This window comes from Hipposideros armiger, unplaced genomic scaffold, assembly GCF_001890085.2.
Source record: "Hipposideros armiger isolate ML-2016 unplaced genomic scaffold, ASM189008v1 scaffold_468, whole genome shotgun sequence".
NCBI classification, from domain to species: Eukaryota; Metazoa; Chordata; class Mammalia; order Chiroptera; family Hipposideridae; genus Hipposideros; species Hipposideros armiger.
The window spans coordinates 1,308,418-1,327,644 of NW_017731818.1; the positions used below are offsets into that span (position 1 = coordinate 1,308,418).

At 39.4% G+C, this 19,227-nt stretch overlaps 1 protein-coding gene across 1 annotated transcript in view; it reads left to right on the forward strand.

The window, feature by feature from the left end:
• The window catches only part of GPC6 (glypican 6), a 1,102,936-nt gene that overhangs the window by 1,013,909 nt on the left and 69,800 nt on the right, over window positions 1-19,227 (forward strand). The window contains exon 6 of the mRNA XM_019666367.1: window positions 1,526-1,555. Within this exon, the coding sequence (XP_019521912.1) occupies window positions 1,526-1,555 (30 nt within the window). The remainder of the gene's footprint in view (window positions 1-1,525; window positions 1,556-19,227) is intronic.

The following is a 19,227-nucleotide window of genomic DNA, read 5'->3' on the forward strand; positions in this document are numbered from 1 at the left end:
ACCGTTTATAAACAAGTCTCATGTTACCTACTTCTGTTTTAATTTTCTCCTGAAAAGATCTTTCTTGAAATTTATAAGAAGCATGTGTTCCAGAAAAGGAGAATAACTGGAAAAGACATCCCTTAATTTCTCTGAGTGTTTCAGCAAAGAAAATGCTTCAAAGGACAGCATCAAAAGACTATTGCAATCACCCCACCCCTTTCACCAAAGTGAAAAGAACTATAAAGCTCTCGGAGAGCTGCTTCTTACTACCATTTAAAATTAGTCCCGATGGTATTCACTTTGGGATCTGTTGGCAATTGTTCTTATATCAGTTATTACAGAATTGTTTTTCATGTGAACTGGTAATTACGGGGTTTTAGGAATTAAGCTTCTAACCCCAAGCTGGGTAAACTGCTGCTAAAGTGTATATAAAATAATTGAAAACAAAATAAAACTCTCTCTTTAAAATTCATCAATTCCATCATTTAACCTCTATTGTATTTATAAGGCACTTGTACATTTTTTTATATCACTAGGAAACATTTTCATTTGTTTCTGTTTATTGGAAATGAGAGCTCCATTCCTCTAAAGTTATTTGGGCTTAAAAAGCAGTTTTGGTAGTCAGTAGCTTTCGGGCATACTACCCAAAAGTTATTTTTATTATCCAGTCATGAATGAATATATGTGTATGAATTCAGCTGCTGATGGAAAGCTGACTCATCAGGAAATATCACAGTCCTTCCTGCCAGCAGCCATGACTTGTTGAGGAGATGAGTGTCATGAACTAATTTGGTTAACAGTCTGGTCCACCATCACGCATCTCCTGTTACCAACACTCAACCTAGCGGCACTTCTGTCCCCGCCAGTTGTTACTGATTTCCAGTTAAATAAGCCAGAGGTGATTATGCGCATGAAGGAAGAGATTGGCTCTATTCCTTTTTTCTTAACTTTATACTCTGTGAATTCTCTTCAATAATTGGATGTAAAACTATGGCTTTTTAAAGAAAGTGCCACTGGAACTTCCCTGGAAGTACAGCGTGTAAAAATAAATCAACACAAAATAGCAGATCCAACCATACAGAAGTATTTCAGATTATGTTTTGTAAAAGGCCATTAGTGGCACAGCTCAGAAAACGAGAGCACGACATGCTGTACTGTATGGCTCCTGAATGCACTTGAGCAGGAAGTATCTGTTACTTACTCGAGCTGATTCATTAGAACAAAAACGTACTTTAAATTGTGTGTCTTAGAGGAATATATTGTATAAAAGTAGATTTAAAAAGAAAAACAAAAAAAACAGACTGGGATGTTAAGTCATCAACCTGGTGATGATTTAGACCACCGATTCTCCAGTAAGTATTCAATACTGTACTGTGTGCACGGACTTCTCAAATATTCTACAGGTCATTCGGAGGGAGTTTGGGGTGGGGGTGGGTGGAGTGCCAGCCTACAAAGCTAAACCTTTGTGCCTGTGCTTTGCTGCTATGTATAGAATAATCTCTCTTTCTTTTTCCTTTAAATTTGTTTTCCTCTTGCTTCCCAGAGGATTGTGTGGAGGACAATGCAACATAGTGTAAGCTTTGGTCTTCTTATTCTTCCTCTCACCCCCATTTGTCTCCATATGGTCATTCCCGAGAGTTCCTGAGATATTCCACCTTCACCTCCCCTTTCCCAACTGTCTAGAGAGCCAATTGTCTAGAGAGCAACACTGTGCCTGACCAACGGGTTTAGTAACCTTTTCTTTACCTCGTTCTTACGGTTAACAAGCATTTGGCAGCATTTCCCAACAGCAAGGTTTTCAGTCTAAGCTTTGTGTTAAGACTAGCTCATTTGGTGGCTGATTTAAATTCTTTCCCAGTGTTCAGACTATGTGTAGTCTGCCTGAAAAACTAGCTCTTCCCTGATAGACTAGATTGGCTTTCGCTTCTTGTGCTGAGTGAATAATTACCTTGCTGATAATAAAAAACAAACTAAGATCAGCTCTCATTTATAAGGAGTTAATTTTTCCATTAGCCAGGACATAGGGAATTTAAGGGGTTAAGAAATACTTTGTGGTATAGGTTGTTTACTTTTCTTTCCTTGTTTGAATATACTGATATTTTTTTAGAGTATTTAGGGAGGGTATTTTTACTTCAAAGTGGTTTGTACTGGGGCTGAGGACAAGAATGCTGAGGTTCTCTCACCTGACTTTATATATTAACCATAGTAATCATATAGTTATCTAACCTGTTTTTTCTTAATACTATTCCATGCTGGTAATACCCCATAATAAAGGCCTGAACCCTACATACGAGTAGCATCATGGACCCAGGAGAGAAGGTGACTCTCACCTGGTATTTATCCATGCAGCACACCTATGACATCATGGTGCTACCTGTCTGCCTGGCCTTAAATTCAGGCAGTGGTACCACCAAGTCTAGGATTCCTCCTTTAAAATTTGCCTAAAAGGAAGTTGTTCCCTGAGTGGTATTCCCATTCATCATCCCAACTCTCTGAGCCCAGGGCAGTTTTGATGAGATGAGAAAGTTCAGAGGTAAATCTGGAACAGGGATTTCTAGAAGGAAAGACCTTGAGGAAAGAACAGGAGCAACAGATAGCTTAAGGTTACCTGACGTTAAATAGGAAACGGGGGGAGAAAATGTCACCAGCGGCACAGGCCAGGGTTCTATTAGTTTGGTCCAATTGCTATAACTAGGGTGGTATGTGCCTGCCCTTCTCAACACATTCTCTTGATAACTCCAGATTTTCCAGCAGTTGAACCAGTCCCATTGCCTTATCTGATGGTTATCATTATCCTTGTAGCTTTCCCCCAAGAGGACTGACTTGTTGAACATGCTGGAACGAATGTAAATCATAATATCTCCCCGCACCCCACTCCATCTCCTGAACTTCTCTGCTTGCCTCCTATAATGTAATCTTCTCTAGGGGGAAAAAAATCAGATGTCCATTATTGGATATGATTCTTTCAAAAAAGTACAATGCAACTTTTGAAATTTATTCGTATGCCATTGGTGAAAGCGTGTTATTAATATTGTTGCATGTAGATTTAAGTACTTGCAAAATATCAAGATATGCGCTTTATTGTATTGTTCTGAAACAAAACGGACAAAGCATCTCACATTCGGGCATCATTTCCTGCCTGATGATTAATACCAGTTTCAGAGTAAAGTGCTGGTCATAAAAATGTTCTTCCATGCCTCTTTGGGGCTATTTTGGTGTGATTTAGGAAGTCTTGGTTGTAAGGATTCAGGAAACTGTCTGTTGTTCATTTTAAATTGCCATGGCATTTCATTGTCACCTCCAAGGATCCTGCATCCGGCTCAGTCCACTCGTTTGCATTTCAAAAGGATGTCAGGCTGTTTAAGAAACTGTTTTATTATCTACAGCCTCAGCCACTGTCTTTGGGTGAAACTGATATTTTCCACCTCCCACCTCCACACACACACACACACACACACACACACACACACACACACACACACACTTCAGCCTTTGCTCGGCCCGTACAATAAATAAATAAATAAATAAAAACTCAATAACAACAGTGGACCAGATTCTCCACTTTAATTAGTTTTCCAAAGATAAATGGGTCAAGGCCAGATTGGCTTTCCGCCTCTGCTTCAGCTGAATAAATTATGCCCCATTCACCCCAGCAAACAAACAGCTACTGCTCAGTCCACTTCAGATTGTGAACTGCCTGGTCTTGCCTGAACATGCTTTATCTGTTTGCTGCTAAACCCCACTGAGACACCCCAGTTTCATTTTCAATGAACCCTTGGTAATAACAGCAGCAAAATACAGTGAGCTTTCAAAGCAGGGAGAAAATACAAAACATTAAAACCAAACCACCCAACTCATTCGGTCTCAGTTTCTGCTTTCTGCCCTTCTCCAGGCGATATCAGCAGCATGTGGCAGCAGAGAGAGTCATCTGACACAAGCTTCTTTCCATTTAGGAGGCTTGTGGTTGATGAGGCCCAAGTGGTGACTGTCATAAGAAACACATATAAAGTGATGGCTTATCTCCAGGACGTTCTGCTTATTCCACAGGCTTGAAAGTTACACAAATCTAATTCAGTGGTATGCACTGTTGGAAGCCTGGGTTGAATGCCTGCTCCTTATGTGGAATTCTCAGCTCACACCCAATGGACAGTGGACTGTTTTTACATCCTTGGGAAGCTATTATTTCAGGCTTGTGGAAGAATAGTGAAAATAGGAGGTGCATAGACATTTCTTGCAGCTCAGGCAAGGCTGTGTTTAATTGCTGTGGGTCATATACCACAGGGAGAAAGAAAGGAATAACCACGCTGGCTGCAGAATTCCCTGGGAGATGCTAGCGCTCAGTCCACACCACACAGCCTTAGACACATTCAGACAATCATACGCATTCCAACAATAAAAGAAAGTCATGCCACGTGTTTTAATTGGGGAAAGTTTTGCACAGCTTCTGTTAGATATAAGTGGTCTGCAATCATTTTGGAGGTAGTTTTACCAACAAAACCATTTGCAACTCTGTGTTAAATTCTCCTTTGTCCTCTGAAACACTTAAACAAGAGCTTTGCTGACCTCTAACTATATCATAAAAAGGAAATGTTACACTTTAAGACCCCAAATACGGCTATAGAGATTTTACATCTATTTTATGGTATGTTGATATGCTTATTTTCCTCTTCAAACTTGAAAATTTCTTTCATAATTCCTAGACTTCTGCTAAACGCAAACTGATGTATCCTATAGGTATCAATCAATCAACAACTATACTTATTATATTCTTCTCTGTTGCATAGCACTTAGTAACACTAACTACCATGTATGGTCCACATCATAACATGTGGTTAGTGCTAGCATCATCAAAAAGGCAAGAATTACTGTTTGCACAAAAATATCGCTTATCAAATTACTTCAACACACTGTGTCTCCTCTAGGGAATAGCATCAAGTATAAAGTCTCATAAAATGTTAGCATGCAGGAAAGAGGATTTTGATTTTGTAATCTAACATAGACTACACCCATAAAGAATATGTGGAAGGTATATGAACAAATGAGTTATCATTGACCAAATATGCAAACTGGAAACATTAAACATCTGTAGCATCTTTGATATAGGCCATATTTTATAGCTCATTCTCCCATCTGATGCCAAAACATTTGCCCATATCTTGTACAAATTAAACAGAAATTTGGTTGTCAGTCCTGCACTGGTCATATGAAAAAGTCCATATGCACCCTCATTCTCAGTATTTGTCCTTTATTCAGCTATGTGATAGGTGTTTTGGTAACTTGATTATGAAAGCCTACATAGACAAGCCATACTACACTGCTCAAACTCATGAGAGATATTATCGCTTGACATAGACCTTTCATTAAATTATTGAACAGCTTAAAGAACCTTTCGCTTGTCACGGAAAATCTGCAATAATTTTTTCTCAGAGCTGTCTGAGAGACACTAGCACCACAACTCCCAAATGTGATGTTCACGCTTATGAGAGAGAGAGCTGAAGAAATAGGATATTTCATAAATACCAGTTTTGATGTATTTTCTGTATAATCAATCAGCTTTTAACTGGCTCTGGGGCCTATGGAATACATTTGAAAGCACTGGGAATTTGGCTATTCTCATAACATACTTGGACACTCTTTAATGCTAGCAATAAACCTCAGGCATAAACATTGTGGAGAAAACCAGATGAGAAGAAACCTGTTTGAGTGAAAATTGACTTCCCTTCATAAATGTTAAAGGTAGAAAGATATCCGCAATACACAATAATTTTATTACTTAAGCTCATTCATGGTCATTATTGTCAAGGGCTCTGACTGCCTGAGTACTTTCTTACTAAAAGACTGGCCAACCTATTAAAAAAAAGTCAGGTTGACAGTAAATGAATGAAACAGCAGCTGCGGCAATACCACTATATTGCTGGCTAACAAATAATTTTTCAGAAGTTGGATTTGTCTAATATCTTTGGAAGCTTTTCCAATACTGTATCGATCCGGATAAGCCAAGCTAGGCAATGCAGCACCTGCAAACACACATCCCACTCCGCTCTCCCCACATGGCTTGCAGCAACACAAGTTTATTTTTTTGTTCATGCCAAATACCATTTACCATTTTGGGTTGGCTGTGGGTCAGCTACACATGACCATCACCCTCACTCCAAGGCCCAGGGTGACAGAGCAGGCATGATTGGGAGCCTCACCTGTTCCAGTAACAGGGAAAATTGAGAACATGGTGAAGGTGGCCATTGAAGCCTCCACCTAGAAGGGGCACAGCACACACTGTTCACATCTCATTGGCCAAAGCAGGTCACATGACCCAGTCAAGATGGCAGGGATGTGTGTCCCTCTGTGTCTCATGCAGAGACTGAAAATGGACGAGTTAGTGGACAGTAATATTGTCAACTGCAAACATATATGACCAAGGAAAGATTTTTAAATTCATAAAAATCTATTTCATTACTCTCTCCAACTCTAAGACAAACCTTATTTGAATAAGAGAAAAATCAATTATTTATTCAATAAATATTTACTGGGCACTAATAGACATCAATTATAGGGGACTAGAACATAATCAAATGGCTCACAACACTTTGGGGGACGACAGAAAAAACGAGCTATAATTTAAATCAGATCTTGTTCTGATAAAGACTGCATTTAAATTTTTTTAGAATTCTGGGAAGAATCTAAGTTCTTGTCACAAAGGGAGTGTCTACATGCCCTAGAAAACCAGCATCTCTTTCCAAGTCAGGTTGATTCTTAGCATCGATTTTACCTACCTGAATTTTGCATTCAGCCATAATTCAACCAGAGCAAAGGAGCTTCACCCCAAATCTTAAGACAGTATCTCAAAAGAAGATATAGAAGTTGTTGCCAGTGAGTAGGAGAAAAATGGCAATAGAAAAACAGAATGAGCAAAGACTTTTTTATTACTGGCATTTAAATGTCTTTCAGAGCCAGGCAATATATAGGTATTTTAAATGAGGCTTCGATGTTGCATATCGTGAGTACCGCTCTTGTCTGACGTGATGTCATGTTTGCTTAGGCAAAGCAATTTTTCTGCTCTCCTCCTTTCTGGGTCAGCCTAGTTGGAGCAAATCAAATTGTTCTCCCTCTCTCTTTCTTTCATACATCATCATTTAAGATCACCAAGAATCCGCATTCTGGAAATTGCCCTCGCCTCATTTTACAAGATCTGTTTATTCCTGAACATCGCTCATGAAGGAGAGCACTTTTCACAGGTTAATCCAGGAAAATGCACAGGCTGACAGCAACAATAAACTTATTGATTTGCGAAGAACGTCTCAGGAGTGCGCGTGCCGTTGGCTTCCGCGTGGACTTATTTGCAAAATCGTGGATCTCTGATTCAATTGAAAGAAAAATTATGGTATAAATTCATAAATTATTTATGTGTAATGATGCAGGAAAACAATGACTTTGTAAGTTTTATTCTATAGTTTGTCGACCTAAGAAAACTCCCCAAAGCAGCCTGCATTCATTTCAGTGAAGAACACTCAGCTGTGCACTTGAAAAAGCTGAGCGTTTCCTTTCCTTGCTCCTTGCAGCTCCTCGAGTGCTGGAGGAAAGAGGTAAACACGCAGCAGCCAGAGCAGGTCGGGGAAGAATGCATCTAGGCAGGAAACTGCCTTAATTGATCTCCACACATAAAATCCAAAAAACCCAGAGGCTATGTTTAGTGCGAGACATGTCCTCACGAAAATGTTTCCAGCTACTCAGGAAAATCAAATCTTCTTTATACAATGGTCTTCAAGGAACCAGAAGTGTTTCATTAGGATTTTAATGGTGAGGGCTCAAGTGAAAGAAACTTTGTCCTCTCTTTTGTCAAGCTTTCTTGACAAAATAAATAAAATAGAAAGCTCTTTACAGTATTTTTATTTTTTTAAAAAAGTTTCCTTCTTCATGACTCTGGAAGGTGAGAAGTAAAATGAATCTTTAGGAATATGTTTTAAAGAATCTGATTTTGGATAACTTTGATTATTGTATGACAAGGGAGTGGCGTGTGTGTGTGTGTGCGCGTGTGTGTGTGTTTACTTTTTAATTATGATACACTCCTTGTGACAAGTAATAATAAGTAAACAGCCCAAAGATTCTTACAGTTATTTATCAAATTGTAGCTGAAGCATGATACTTTCATATAAATGTCTGTGATTCATCACTACTTTTTAAAATTTAGAGACACCCAGTTGTGAACAAAATATGTCCACCAATTTCCAGGCCTTCCTCATCCCTCACATCATGCCCTGCCCTCAACTTCACCCTCCCACAGAGAAGTGCCACTCCTCTCTGTGTCCTGAAAGAGTAGAGGGGAGAAAACAGGATAAGATGACCCTTTTCAGAACAGTCTTCCAATCAGATCTGTTTTCACTGGCTTTTTTTTCATTGGCTTGTTCATCAGTAACTTAGGGAGGTATTTCACTATGCAAGAAGATGTATCTCTTTCTTCTTGTAGTTATGTTTTTATTTCATATATTTTGAGTCTATAGTTATAGTTATAAATTTATCTTCCTTAAAAATGGACCCTTTCATTATTACGAAGTGATTCCTTCTCTCTAGTGGTAATTATTTACCTTGAAGTGTATTTGTTTCTGATTTAACATGGTATATCAGACTTTGGGGGGGGTGCGGGGGGGGGCGGTAATATATGAGTGACGTATTTTTTTTCGTGTCTTCACTTTCAATCTTTCTGAGCCCTTCCCTGTGTGTTAGATGTGCCTCGTGTAAACACCACATAGCTGGATTTATATTTAAATCCAGACTACCAATCTTTGTATTTTAACTGGAGCATTTAGTTCATTTAAATGCACTTGAAATACTGATATAGTTGTGTCTATTTTTTTCCGTCTCATTTGTGATTTCTATTTGTCTCATCTTTGCAGTCTTATTTTTTCTTCTTTCTTATGGATTGATTGAGGATTTTCTTCTCATCCCACTATTTTATTGTTTGGCCTCTAAATACTTTAGTTTTTATTCTTTTAATGGTTACTCTTGAAATGTTAGCATGTGTCGTCACTTGACAAAGTCCAAGTTTCATCAACCCATTAATATCTTTATCCTATTTTAAGAGGACAAAGGCCTTAGAACGCCTCAACTCTGATCATTCTCCTCCCAAAGTATACTTGTATGCCATTATTGTTGGGTAATTTACTTCTATCTTGTAATTTTTTACCTCTTACAAGATTTTAGATTGTTAGTATTTTTACTATTTCATATTGGAGGTTTTTATATAGAATTAATAAAGTTTACCCTTTCTTTGGTTATAATTTCTTCTTGCATCAAACTATCCATCAGGAATCACTTTTCTTGGTCTGGACTACACACTATAGGATTTACTTTACTGGAGGTTTTGTTTGAAAATGTCTTTGCCCTCATTTTTAGAAGACATTTGCTGCTTACATGTCACTGTCTCCTGGTTTCCATTGTTGCTGTTGAGACGTCCTCCTTCTGTAAGTAATCTGTATTTTCTTTCAAGCTGCTTTTAAGGTCTTCTTTGTTTTTCTGTAATGCTATTATAATGATCTCAGTGTAAATTTATTTCTTTCTTTATTTTGCTCAAGATATGTTGGGCTTTCTGAATCTCATGACTGGTCTCTTTTATTATTCTGGAAAATTCTAAGCCATTATGTCTTCAAATATTGCTTCAATCTAGTTCACTCCCTCTTTCTCTGCCCTTATTCCATAACTGATTAGACATGTCAGACCTTCTCATCCTGTCCTCCATGTCTCCTAACCTTCCTTTGTCGCTTTCTACATTCAGAATAATTTATTTGGCTCCACTTCTCAGGTTATTAAATATCTCTTCTGTTATATGTACTTTGTCATTAAATCCATTGACTGAGTTTTTAACTTCAATGATTACATTTTTCATTTCTAATATTTATTTGGACCTTTTTCAAATATGCTTTGTCCTATGTTTAATAGTACCTTACTCCTTATTCACATTTCTAAATCGTATCTTTTTCTGTCTTTGTGCCTGATACTTCTAATATCTGAAATGTTTGCTGGTCTAATCTGATATTTCTGCTGGCTCTTGTACATGGTGCTTTGTTTCCTTATATATATTATGCTTTATGTGTTCTTTTGTTGGGGCGGGGAGGGGTGGGTTGTGAGCTTATATTCTTGGAACTTATGCAATAGAAAATCTTTATGGCCTGTGGTGAAGGGTAACTATATTTCACTCTTATACTAAGGACTGAACCCCTTGGAATTCCATCTTTTTGGGATATAGATTGGTAGCCTTAGGGAAGCCCTACACTTTAATCTTCTGGCCCCTGTCCCACCCTGTAAATCTATGAAAACCAAAACTTCAGGTCATTTGGGTCTAGGAAATGTCCTTAAGTCAAAAGCCAACTGAGTATTCTTGTATTCTTTTCCAGGTTCCTATTTTCACTTAGTTTTGGGCCTTTGAGGATTTCTTACTTTCTTTCCAACTCATTGATTTTCCTTTAAAATGTTTCCTATATTTTATGTAGCAGAGTTAGTTGATTTTAGCTGGAGGGTCAGTCAGAGGACCAGTTTTATATACTTCCTTAATAATGTACAGAAAAATACACACACAGGTGCACACAGTAAATTCCTCAACCAGCTATGTGTTAAGATCTTTTGATGAAGCATCATACTATTTTGGATCGGAGCATTGGAACAGTTATTTATCCAAGCTCTCTGTTTCTAATAAATATTCTACAAAGTCTTATTTTGTTGGGTCATATGGTAGTTGGATGCCCTGACCGCATATCCAAGGTTGGTCTTGTTCCAGTTCTACCCCTAAAGTTCCTGTCTGAAAGGTCAGCAGTCCCATCTCAGCACTCTAAAGCCTCTTAAGCCTGAGCTTCCCGACCCCAGCCAGAAGACGTCACGCGTAACCAGAGCTACTAACGTTCAGAAAGGCAAACTCAGGTACACCCTTCACCTTGTTTCCTTTTTGACACCTGGAAAGAGCTCCTCCATATACTTACTCACCCAGGCTGATAGGGCAAAGGAACAGTGAACAGAGCTGGAGACCTCCCTGGAACATCTGAGGGGGAGTCATTGTAGATGGTTTTTCATGGGCAGTGGGCCTCATACAGCTAGCTGCTCAGAATCATTTATTCCATTGTTTTTGTGGAATATTATGCTCCAAACTGTGGTGATTCCTATGTTTTCAACTCAAGTAAAATATACATTTCATCGTATTTCATCAATAATAATAAAAACAACACAACTTTTAAAAAGTAAATTGAAATATAAACAAAAATAAGAAAATAAAAATAATGTTTTCATACCATTTTTCTTAAAAGAACAAAGCAACTTTTGGAAGGAGATACACTTGCCAAGTTTGTGGGCTCCTGAGTGCTGGCTTCAGCTCAACAGCGAGCAGCACTGGTGCTGCCGTGGTTACAAAACCAGAGAACTTGAAGCTCTGTCATCAGCCTTGTCTTCAACGGATCACTCAGAAACCTGCACAGGCCAAAATCTGGATCTGCTGGACTAGTGCTGATACATTCAAAGTGCTTAATATAGGCCTGCTCGATTGGCTTACAGGACACACACATGCATTTCATTCACCCACTGCCTCAGACCAACAGAGGGCAAGCTCAGGCAGCAAAAGTAAGGAGTACTCGGCTTCAGAAGGCCTGCATCTGTATGATGCAAGTGAGGACTATCAGACAGAGAGGGAAAGGCCACCCCACGTGGTTCAGTGGTGTTGACTGCTCACCCTACTTCTGCCATCTCTCCCAGCCCCATTGTAAGGAGCGTGCAGCACCCATGAGAGGCGCAGCTCCTTTTTATTTCCACATGTTCTACAGCATAGATGCTAAAGCCAACGCTTCAGGGGCACACAAGCAGCGTTCAAAATTCTAACTGTGTGATCATAAGCAAATTACTGACCTTGTTGTTACATGTTCTAATCTGGCGAATGGAAAAAATAATAGTACCTTCACTCTCTTGTTGTTATGATGATATCAGCTAAAGTGCAGAAAGCTCCTAGCTTAGCCATTGTCTGCATTAAGCTTACTTATTAATAGTATTGATGTTAATAATAATGATAAAAATAGATTAAGCATGGCTGGTATGATTATTAATCAGAAACAAGAACAATATCTAATTTCAAACATTTCAATTACTCATTGGGATTCGGGCTTTAACACAAAACCTGTGGGTAACTCCATTGCCCCAGCCCTTGGTCTTTACAGAAAGTGGCTAGTTTGCCATCGGTAGACGACTGGATTAAGAAACTATGGTACATTTATACAATGGAGTATTACTCAGTTATGAAGAAGAAGGAAATCGTACCATTTGCAACAATATGGATGGACCTAGAGAACATTATGCTAAGTGAAATAAGTCAGTCAGAAAAAGACAAATACCATATGATCTCACTTACACGTGGAATCTAAAAAACTGAATAAATGAGAAGTGTAAACACAAATAGTCCCAGAGACACAGAGGAAGAACTGAGGATTGCTAGTTGGGAGGGGGTGGGGATGAAGGGGAAGGGGAAGGGATGAGACAATACGAATTGGTAACTACAATATGGCCTCAGGGATAGAAAAGACAGTCTGGGGAATATAATCAATAATGTTGTAAATATTTTTTAGGGGGCCAGATGGTCTCATGTCTTGTTAGGGAGACCACTTCATACACCGTGTAGAGGCTTGACCACCGGCACTGTATTTCTGAAGTTGATGTTGAATAATAATGTATGTCAACTATAATTATATATACATATAGTCATGGGACGTGGAGTAGACTGTGGGAATGTAATAGATAAGTATGATATCGGAGGTGGAAGGGCAGTGGATGCGGGGGGCGGGGGGGATTTGTTTCTGTGTGAAGGGTGAAAAGGACAACTATTGCATTGTTCTGTACACCTGAAAGTAACTATAAAAAACAAAAGTAAAAAAAAAAGAAAGTGGCTAGTTTGGCTTCATGCCTCAGCATTTAAGGAGAGCAAAGGCTACGAAAGCTTGTCTTAGTGCCTTTAGGACTCGTCGCTGAGGACTAGAAGTTTAAGTGAACACTGGCGTCTGCACTGTTGTCACAGAAGGTTAGCGCTGGAGCTTTTCTCTAAGATACAGCCACATAGCAAGATCACAATGAAAAGTCCCCGGGTGAACATTTGGGAAGTTGATAAGAGATTTGAGCCCTCTAAAAGTATTTGGGGAGTATGCAGCTAAGTGGTGGGTGAAAATAACCCAGAGGAATGATGGAGTACAGAGAGGCCAGGGACTCACCACGTCTCCAGTGACTCATTTCCGAGAGGAATGCACACCTTGTGGCCTCCTGTCACCACCAAGGACTGCCCTGAAAGCCTTTTTTAAAAGCAGTTAAGCCAGGCAAGGGAGAAATACCAGCAAATGACATGAAAAACTCAAATTAGGTGGCTGAATCGGATGTGAAGATGAACAGCATCTGAAATAGCCTTTTTTTTTTTAACTCACTTGAAGGTGAACACAGGGACGAGTCATCGACAATAATTTAACTGTAAAATGAGCAGTGCTTGGAGAATAGATGTGACTTCGGGGAATGACAAGAAATAGAAGAAGGCTCTCGCAGCTATTTTTGGCTTCCCCCATCTTAACCTCTCCTCTCCTTTTAAAAATAAAGGGAGAAACAGAGGCACAAAGTAATTAAGATTTGTCCAATGACATGGGAGCCAGAACAAGAGCCCAGGTTTCTTATTTCTGTCTTGGATTTATGTCCACCAAATTGTCCCACCTGCCTATCTTACAAAATATAACTCCAGATTGAAACAGAATCTGATTAACAGCCTACCCTGGTTCAGCAAATAAGAAGAATGGTCCACATTTGTGGAGTGGTTTAGAATAGACAAAGGGTTTTCACATATCGTGCCTCATTTGTAAAGCTTGAAACAACTGGAAACAGCTATTTGATGCTTCCCTTGAAGAGACTTCCAGTGTTGGCTTTCTGTTTCCCAGGGGTCTAATGCAGTCCCCTTGGTCTCTGGGATGTTTCTACTGCCGTCTAAGGTCAGACAAGAGGCAAACAGGCATTTTTGTGCCTTTGCTGCTATTTTGTCTCTTCTTTGTTACCCACACTACAGTAAATCCTCACTTAACGTTGATATGTTCTGCGATTTTAAGCTAAATGACATATAACGAAACCAACCTTACCATAGACTATTTGACATAAACAGGAATTACATTCCTATGATATCTCATCAGTGTTATAATGAAACAACATTGAATGAAACAGTTATTCAAGGACCTGCTGTACTTGCATAAGATCTTCAGTTTGGAAAAAAAAACAGAGAAGGAGAAGAAGGGAAGGAGGGAGGGAGGGAGAGAGAGAGGAAGGAAGGAAGGAAGGAAGGAAGGAAGGAAGGAAGGAAGGAAGGAAGGAAGGAAGGAAGGAAGAAGGGAGGAAGGAAGGAAGAGAATTTTCCTTTCTGACACTTAGGTCTGGTACCCAGAGCAACTTTGCAGAATTCCACATTGAAGCCTGGAGGAGAGCATTACTCACTTAAGGGAGGTGAAGAAAGGATCTTGGTGAAAGGCTGGGACAGAGGGCAGTGGGGTCCGCGATGGTGTCTACTGTGTGTTTACGGAATGTGGAATCAACTATCCTCCTAAATTTGCTTTTCATTACTTTGCTGGTATCAAATGAGATCAATGTCCTCATTTTATAAGTTCTTCCCATAGAATAATAGCATTATCCATTAAGTTATTTTTGTTGACCTGGTGATTAGGAGTAAAACTATGGCTCTATTGATTTAAAATAAGAGGCTTTCAGCACATTAGTTAAAATGTTTGTGGGTGTTGTAGAAAATTCCTCCAGGATTTACTCACTTTGGGTTAAAAATCCTTATTACCTCTTTTTGTCTTCTGTGTCCAAATTATAGCATTATCTTGAATTGTAATCAGCAATTTTTCATTTTGAGTCACTCAAACAGGACTCTGATTTATTTAGAAACACCAAAGTCAATTTTGGCTTTGGGCTGACTCACACCAACTCTAAAAACAAGACCATTTGTTCAAGTAAATAGAATAAGATGCAAATGTAGCCCAAGTCTTGATCCTTAAAAGTCCCGGCCAAGGCTTCTTTCCTCACCATGAACTTGGAACATCCTCCTCAAGAGGCTCACATGAGGACTGAGCAAGACAGCATCAAGCCAAAGTGCAGATTCGCCATCACTGACAGGAAAAAAACAATTCAAAACATTTGCTATCCATTCAGGGATCCTTAGAGTTGGAGCCATGTTAAAGTACATACAGTTCAATACACTCAGTTTACCAATGGGGGTGGCAGAATTCAGTGATGAAGTAACCAATGCAAAAATCATACTGGCTTAGGGCTAAGCTGTTTCTTTGCTTCTCAACTTTGATTCAAGTAATACATCCAGTAATGCAATTTTTTTAAAGTAATGTCATCCTGGTTGTAGTAAGCCTGTCTTTACTTTATTCCACTAAGATCAGGAAATTTTGGCATTAAAAAAAATATATATATATATATGTATATATACATACACACACACACACACACATATATATATATATATATATATATATATATATATATATATATATATATTCTAGAATAAAGAAAAGCCACAAAATAACAATCACAAAAAAATAATGTCAAATCGTGAATTCACTGCAACAAAAAAGGTGGATCTTTTTTTTTCTCTGTCTGAATAGATTTATTTTTCAAAGAAGTTTTAGGTTCATAGCAAAACTGGACAGAAAATAGGGAGTTCCCATATGTTCCCTGTCCCCACACAGGCACAGCCTCCCCCATGATCATTTTGTTTTGTTTCTTACTGCAAGTTTGTACCCTTTGAACATCTCCCCAATTCCCCCAGCTCCTGATAACCACCATTCTACTTTCTGCTTCTATGAGTTTAATGTTTTTAGATTCCATGTGTAAGTGATATCATATAGTATTTGTCTTTTTCAGCCTGATTTATTTCACTTAGCGTTATGCCCTCAAGGTCCATCCATGTTGTTGCAAATAGCAGGATTTCCTTCTTTCTCATGGCTGAATAATAATATTCCAGTGTGTGTGTGTGTGTGTGTGTGTGTGTGTGTGTGTGTGTGTGTGTGTTTATACACATACCATAATCTTCTTTATCTATCATCCATTGATGGGCACTTATGTTGTTTCCACATCTTTGTTATTGTGAATAAAGCTGTAATGAACATGGAAGTGCAGATATCTTTTCAATATCCTGTTTTCATTTCCTTTGGATATATACCCAGAAGTGAGATTGCTTAATCATATGACAGTTTTATTATTTTTTTTAATAACTTTCATACTGTTCTCCATAGGGTTGAGCCAATTTACATTCCCACCAACGTTGCACAAGTGCTCTTTTCTCCACAACCTCATTGACACATCTTTTTCTTCTTAACGACGGCCATTCTAACAGGTGTAAGGTGATCAGAGTGGTACACTCACCATAATTGATGAACCTACATTGATTCCTTTTCATCCAAGATAATTTTAAATTAGCTGGCAAGAGGAATTCTATCCTAAATGCCTCCATTTTCTAGTGAAAACTCAGAGAATGTGCTAGAACTTTGGGTGAGTCCTTCCAACTTTCCTCTTTTAGTAAAAATGGCAGGGAGGGGAGAGCAAAGCAGATGGATATAAGTAAATGAGAAAACCTCTGAGATCCTTTCCAGCTTGCACACACTAGCATTCTGTGAGTCTTGACAATTAAGTCAGAATAACTCATCCTCCCCTCCAATGATACCATCTAGAAATGTGTGGGAAAAAGAGAGCCCACATCCACCCCTACTGTTATTTTGTCAACAATAACTTTCTCAGGGGACATTCACATCCGAATTGTATTTGTAATTTAGCATCTACCAATATCAACATGAGTTAGCAAATATTCTCACTGTATCTCCAGGACTCACCTATACGAAAGCACGGAGAGGAGGATTTATAATTTCTTTCTACACATGAATGATCCCATGCATAATTTTAAAAATAAGGGCCCACTGGATTCTGCTAGAGCCGGCTGTTTACGTGGCTATAATACTGTTTTACTAGCTGTGTTTGTGGAAGTGCCTTTTCCCTCTGTGTCAGCGAAACTGCTCTGTGGACAGGGCTGGGGACTGGTGGAATCTCCTGGAGATGATTAATTACTGAGCAACCCGCCACAGATGTTTTACTCTTTTCAGTGCTGTGGGCCCCTTTCATCTCTTTTTTAAGGAAAAACACTCTCCAGTGCTCCTTCTCTCCTGCTCCCTCCTTTGAATTCACAGTCCTCCCATCACTTACTCACAGCTGTTGCTTCTCTCATGAAATTCTAGGCCACAAAATAAGAAGAAGAAAAAAAGGTGTTTTCTTATCATGGTAAATTTACTGCAGTCAGAGCAAAAACAAAGGCAAAACATTCTAAAAAAAATGCCAAGCTCTTGGGAGGAATGTCTACTTACTTGCTCAACTGACACTTCACTGTGACTTCGGTCCTCTTTTCAAGACTCTCATTGTTACGGTAACACTGGATGGTCACATTGATGGGAAAATGTAGATTCAAAAGTGATTGGGCCATTTTCTTTTGTGAAAAGTTGTTTTTTGTATTTTTTTTCACTTTATTAACAAAATATGTGATACAAAGTAAGTGTCGTGTGATCACCGCTTCTTATAAAATTGAATCTAAGTGCAAATCATTTCACATCCTTCTCCCTTTCCTGAAATAACTTCAGTGCCTCCTTTTCTTAAGACAGAGGAATTGAGCTGAGACGTTTTCTAAATGTGAGAAGCTGTAGGGCCACACTGCTCTCCTGGGGACTTTAAAATTGACTTCCTATCGAAGTATACTTCCCTTCCCTCTCTCCTGATTTTGTTAAGAGAGAAAATAGCTGAGGGTCATCTTTCCCCCTTCCTAGAGATATGCCACAAAGCCAACAGTTAGGAAAAGATCTGTTGCTATTGTCTTAAAGGACATCTCTGCCCACTAGGCCAGCATTTGTGAATATATGGAGCCTGGGGAGCCTACATCAGAAGCTTACTAAAATGCAGCTCCCTGAGGACCAACCCAGAGAAATGGGGTGGAAGCTACCTGGTGAACTGATTCTAGTCCTGCTCCTGCCCCTGCATCACTATGTGACCTTGAACACCCCCGGTCCCCTCATCTGTAAAATGAGCGATGGTTGGACAGTAGTGGTTCTGCAGACCCTTCTAGTGACACAATCATGAGCTTCCGTGCAAGTGTGGGATGTGTAACCCCGTTGAACACTGGCCAGTGGGTTCTGGTTCAGACGTGGAAGTGCCTGAGAAAACACTCTGGGCCAAAAGCCCGGCTGACCTAAGGCTGGTGAGCACTTCCCACAGACATGGGAGCCCTCAAAGTGTTACTTCTTTTTCAGAATATCTGGTTCGTGTCTTTTAGGGCAGGATTAATACTTGTTTGTTGTCCTAAAGGGAGTCAGAGAGAGAGAGAATTAAAAAAAAAACACCTAAATAAAATATCCACAAGAATATCCCAAAAGAATAGGGGTGGAGTGTGGGGTGGTGGGGGAGTAAAGCTTGAACTTAAGCCTCTGAAAACATTTGGCAAAATACTGAGTTCTCACTGCATGTTCAGCATTATGAATTTTCACATGAGCTCACAGTGTTCCCAGGACCCACCAGACCCTGGGCCCCTCACTTCCTCTACCTAAAAGGATGAGGTTCCCAGGAGTGAGTCTGCACCTCTCAGTACCCTTTGCAGCTGCCATTTGCTTAGTCTGGGAGACGTCCAATTCCTCAGTCACACTTTTACTTCCCCTTTGAGGTAGGATGTCCCACATTACACAGTTGAGGTCTTCACTAAGGGTGGGTTGGTACTCCCCAGGTCTGCAGAGAGTGAGAAAACGGATCTGATCTTGAACAATTGTGTAAATGTCATTGAAATGCATGTGGTTTTTCCAGTGAAAACAACCTTTTACTCACAGTGCTGAACTGGATGCATTTAGGAGGCCCAGAATACCTTGGGCTGTCCCATAATTTCCTGAATTTTTTTTTCTCTTTTCTTCTCCTTCCCTTGCTTTGGTTTTGTTCAGGACAGAAATCCCTGGATCAGAAATTTTGCCCATTCCCATAAAGATGACTTTTTGAACCTCCCAAGAGGCAGAAAGGAAGCCAAAAGTGATTCCTCAGCCGCTAAGGTTTCATCATGTGGTGATTCATCAAAGGAACTGAAGGTGCTGCACATTTCTGAACTTAAATACGCCTTCCGAGAGGCTCCTTGGCCGTGTTGCTTTCATAAAGAAAGAATGAGCCATAAGAGGGATCTTCACAGTG